This window comes from Anarrhichthys ocellatus, unplaced genomic scaffold, assembly GCF_004355925.1.
Source record: "Anarrhichthys ocellatus isolate YVR2014 unplaced genomic scaffold, GSC_Weel_1.0 scaffold3, whole genome shotgun sequence".
In the NCBI taxonomy this organism is placed as follows: Eukaryota; Metazoa; Chordata; class Actinopteri; order Perciformes; family Anarhichadidae; genus Anarrhichthys; species Anarrhichthys ocellatus.
This window is the reverse complement of record NW_022280033.1, coordinates 7,650,146-7,653,351: the sequence shown is the minus strand read 5'-3', so window position 1 is coordinate 7,653,351 and position 3,206 is coordinate 7,650,146. Positions and strand designations below refer to the sequence as shown.

The window sequence follows — 3,206 nt, the reverse complement described above, 5'->3', positions numbered from 1 at the left end:
TATATATTTGCAGCTGCGTCGCCTTCATATACACAACATGTCTGCCATTTGAACAAATACATACATGCGAGGCAGTATACAGTATATCAGCTAAAAGCTCTGATTTGTGTTGTTACTGTCCAGACACACCCGTGTGATGTATCCCGCCATGTCTCCCTCCCTCTGGTAGTGGGTCAAGTTCTGCATGCATTCTCAACAAGGGTTTGGCTGGTACTTGTGTGCCAACTGCATTCGGATGGTCCCAGGCAGAGATTCTGCTGTAACCAGTCACTGGATTGATCAAGTCATATTAATGCTCTGACCTCTCTTGCACACACACTCATACTGACCATGCTCCTCTGGTGTTGCTTCCTTTCCAGAGACTGCGGAGGCTCCGGCAAACGTAAATCGGGTAAGAATCTGAAATCATTTTACCTTGGTTGATCAGTATCCATGCATTTGTATTGTGTCTTCATTGTATTTACTGGTTACTTGAATGATATTGTGATTTTGACTACAAGTTTGAGAGTGAAACATATCTGGGGGACATCTGTAGTCCGCTCCTCATCTCTGCTTGAGGCTACATTAGCCACTGCTAGCATAACTCACCCGAATCTCCGGCAGTCACGTTGCATTGTGGGTAATGTTACCAGGTTTCGTCACCTGGTTTGTCAAGGAAGAAGAATGTTTGGAAAAGAGCTGCCACAATTGATCAATTGATCAATTGATAAGTCAATCGACAGAAAATGAATCGGCAACTATTTTCAGGTTATTTTTCAGGCAAAAATGTCAAATATTTTTAGCTTCAGCTTCTCAAATGAACAGATTTGCTGTAATTTGTTATCACACATCACGTCAAAAATATTTGGCAGACCTCACTATGAGGTCTGCCAAATGGCATTTTGTCACAGTTTAAAAAAATAATATTTGACAGAATAAAAAATGAGTCGAGAAAATAATGTACATGGTCTTCAACACACACAACCTGAGCAAACACTGCTGTATGGTAATGAAATAGTTAAGAGAACAGTGTTAGGTGGGAGAAACCACCTGTTTGTGCATCTGTAAGTTTGCTCTGCCAGGGTTGGCTGTTGGCTTCATGTTTGTATGTGAGAGAGAGCAAGGAAGACACAAAGTCCAAGTGACTCAGCCGAGCAGGGGGATACAGGCGTGGGAGGCAGCAGGAAAGGCATGAGACGGGTTTCGTCAACAGCTGTGCAAGTGTTGTGTATTTGTGTGTGCGGGCACTTGCATTGCATGCAGTCTCAGAATACCCACACGAATTCTAAATTACACACTAGCCGTGCAATCCGATGCAAAGTTGCTGTGGCCATCCTTCCTGCAATCTGCCACAGATATGTATGACATCGCTGGGCAATGAAAGTCTCTGTAAATGACCTGTAAGTTAGTTTTTCTGTGGGCGATGCACTCTGAGGAAAAGCTGTGCCGGAGTTGCCACCAAACGAAATAAGACCCCAACCTAATTTCATTATATGTTCCATGGTATTGAGGCTTCACGTAACACGGAATTCCAGCTACATAACCAAATGGAAAAATGCATCTTATTTTAGCTGTGTGTGTGTGTGTGTGTGTGTGTGTGTGTGTGTGTCGCGTAACCTACATTTAGTCTGTGCAATATATTAGATTGGTTTCCAGTCATATTCATATCTGCTGCCTGGAAAGTTTGTCATATAGTGCCTGACGTTTGCATGCACAGCTTCAGCTGTTTCATTCTGAATGGTTGGGTTTGATAGTAAATATGTTATTTCCTATGCAGTTTCTAAGATACACATGCATTTATGCTTATACAATAAATCATTCGATGGGATCAAGTCGACCAGTGGAAACAATAATAACACACTTAATGTCTGGTGCTCATGATGATTTACTATTCACAGTCAACATGGAGCACGTATTGTACAAGCCCCGCATACTTGATCTCTAAACCTTCACTACAGTCCCTATGCTGGACGTTAGCGGTTAACGCAGCTGAAAGATTGATCTCTCTTTTAAAGCAGGACAGCAGATAAAGTGCAGTGGATCTGTGGTGAATTTGTGCTGTAGCTGCAGCTTACGGTTTCCATAATTACATGGTTCAGGTCTCCGTAAGAGTTTACTGAGCCCCTGCCCCTAAACAGGAGAATGTAGCCCTTTACCACAAAACTGCTCGTGGTTAGAGGTTTGACTAGGAACTCCGTTTACCTGGCAAGCAGAAGAAATCAGATGAATCTCTTCGGTTGACACTCTCCCGGCTCTCACTATCTTCTTGTCATGACGATATTGGAAACATCGTAATTGTTTGACTTTTTTGTCTCCCTCTTCAGCAATTTCCCTCCAGACGAATAAAGTCCTATCTTATCTAACTTCTCTTTGTCTTCGATACTCTTCGTTAGAAATTAGTTTTGTACTGATAGGTGATGGAGATCAATGGGAGAAAAAAAGTAATTTAAAAGGGAATTATGTGTGTATATACTAAGGGATTTCATCAGTCATATTTTTCCAGTAACTTAAGATTCTGGCCCATATCTAATTTATTGTCTTCAAAGTGTGACTTGTCACAGTTTGAGGTTGAAGCAGTCTGCATTATTGACTCCGCACCGTAGCCAGGCCACTATCTACAAAACTGTCAAAGAAAGACGTACTATCTTCTGTCTAACACATAATGGAGTTGTCAGGATTGACTGCCGATACCGGGCTCTTCAGTATAAATCACTGTCGGATAACTAGGACTGATAAGAAGACATGCTGCCATAACCAAAACCCTGAAGGAAACATCTTTCAACTAGATACCGTGGTGATGAAATACATAATACTTTATCCATACACGGGAGAGAAAGGGCGGGGGAAAGGTTTCATAGGTAAAAGACAACAATCCCAATCAAATTAACTCACATTGTAGGATCGACTGCTGCCTACTTTAAGGTGTGTTGAGGTTCAGGAGATTCAGATCATCTTTAAATCATCAATGAGATGAGCAGAACACAGTTTGAAATTGAACAGGAGAGAAAAAGAAACGGAGCGTTCAGGGGGTTTAGTGCATGTGAAAAGCTGCTGGAGAGGAGAGGAGGTTTACGTGGCAAGTGGAAACCATTTCAGTGTTGCGCACAGACCGAGGGAGTGTGTTTATGTGTGCAGACTTGCTGTCTTTATTTGAGCTGCGGGTCTCTGGGGGCCTGTAGGGTGTGTGTGTGTGTGTGTGTGTGTGTGTGTGTGTGTGTGTGTGTGTG

The 3,206-nt window shown here is 42.5% G+C and overlaps 1 protein-coding gene across 3 annotated transcripts in view; it reads left to right on the top strand.

The window, feature by feature from the left end:
• Positions 1-3,206, top strand: part of LOC116377760 (SH3 and PX domain-containing protein 2A) — a 47,452-nt gene that overhangs the window by 19,644 nt on the left and 24,602 nt on the right. For 2 of the 3 annotated variants that reach the window (XM_031839487.1, XM_031839480.1), the window contains exon 6: positions 360-391. The exons of the other annotated variant lie outside the window; for it this stretch is intronic. In XM_031839487.1, the coding sequence (XP_031695347.1) occupies positions 360-391 (32 nt within the window). The remainder of the gene's footprint in view (positions 1-359; positions 392-3,206) is intronic. 3 annotated transcript variants of the gene reach the window in all.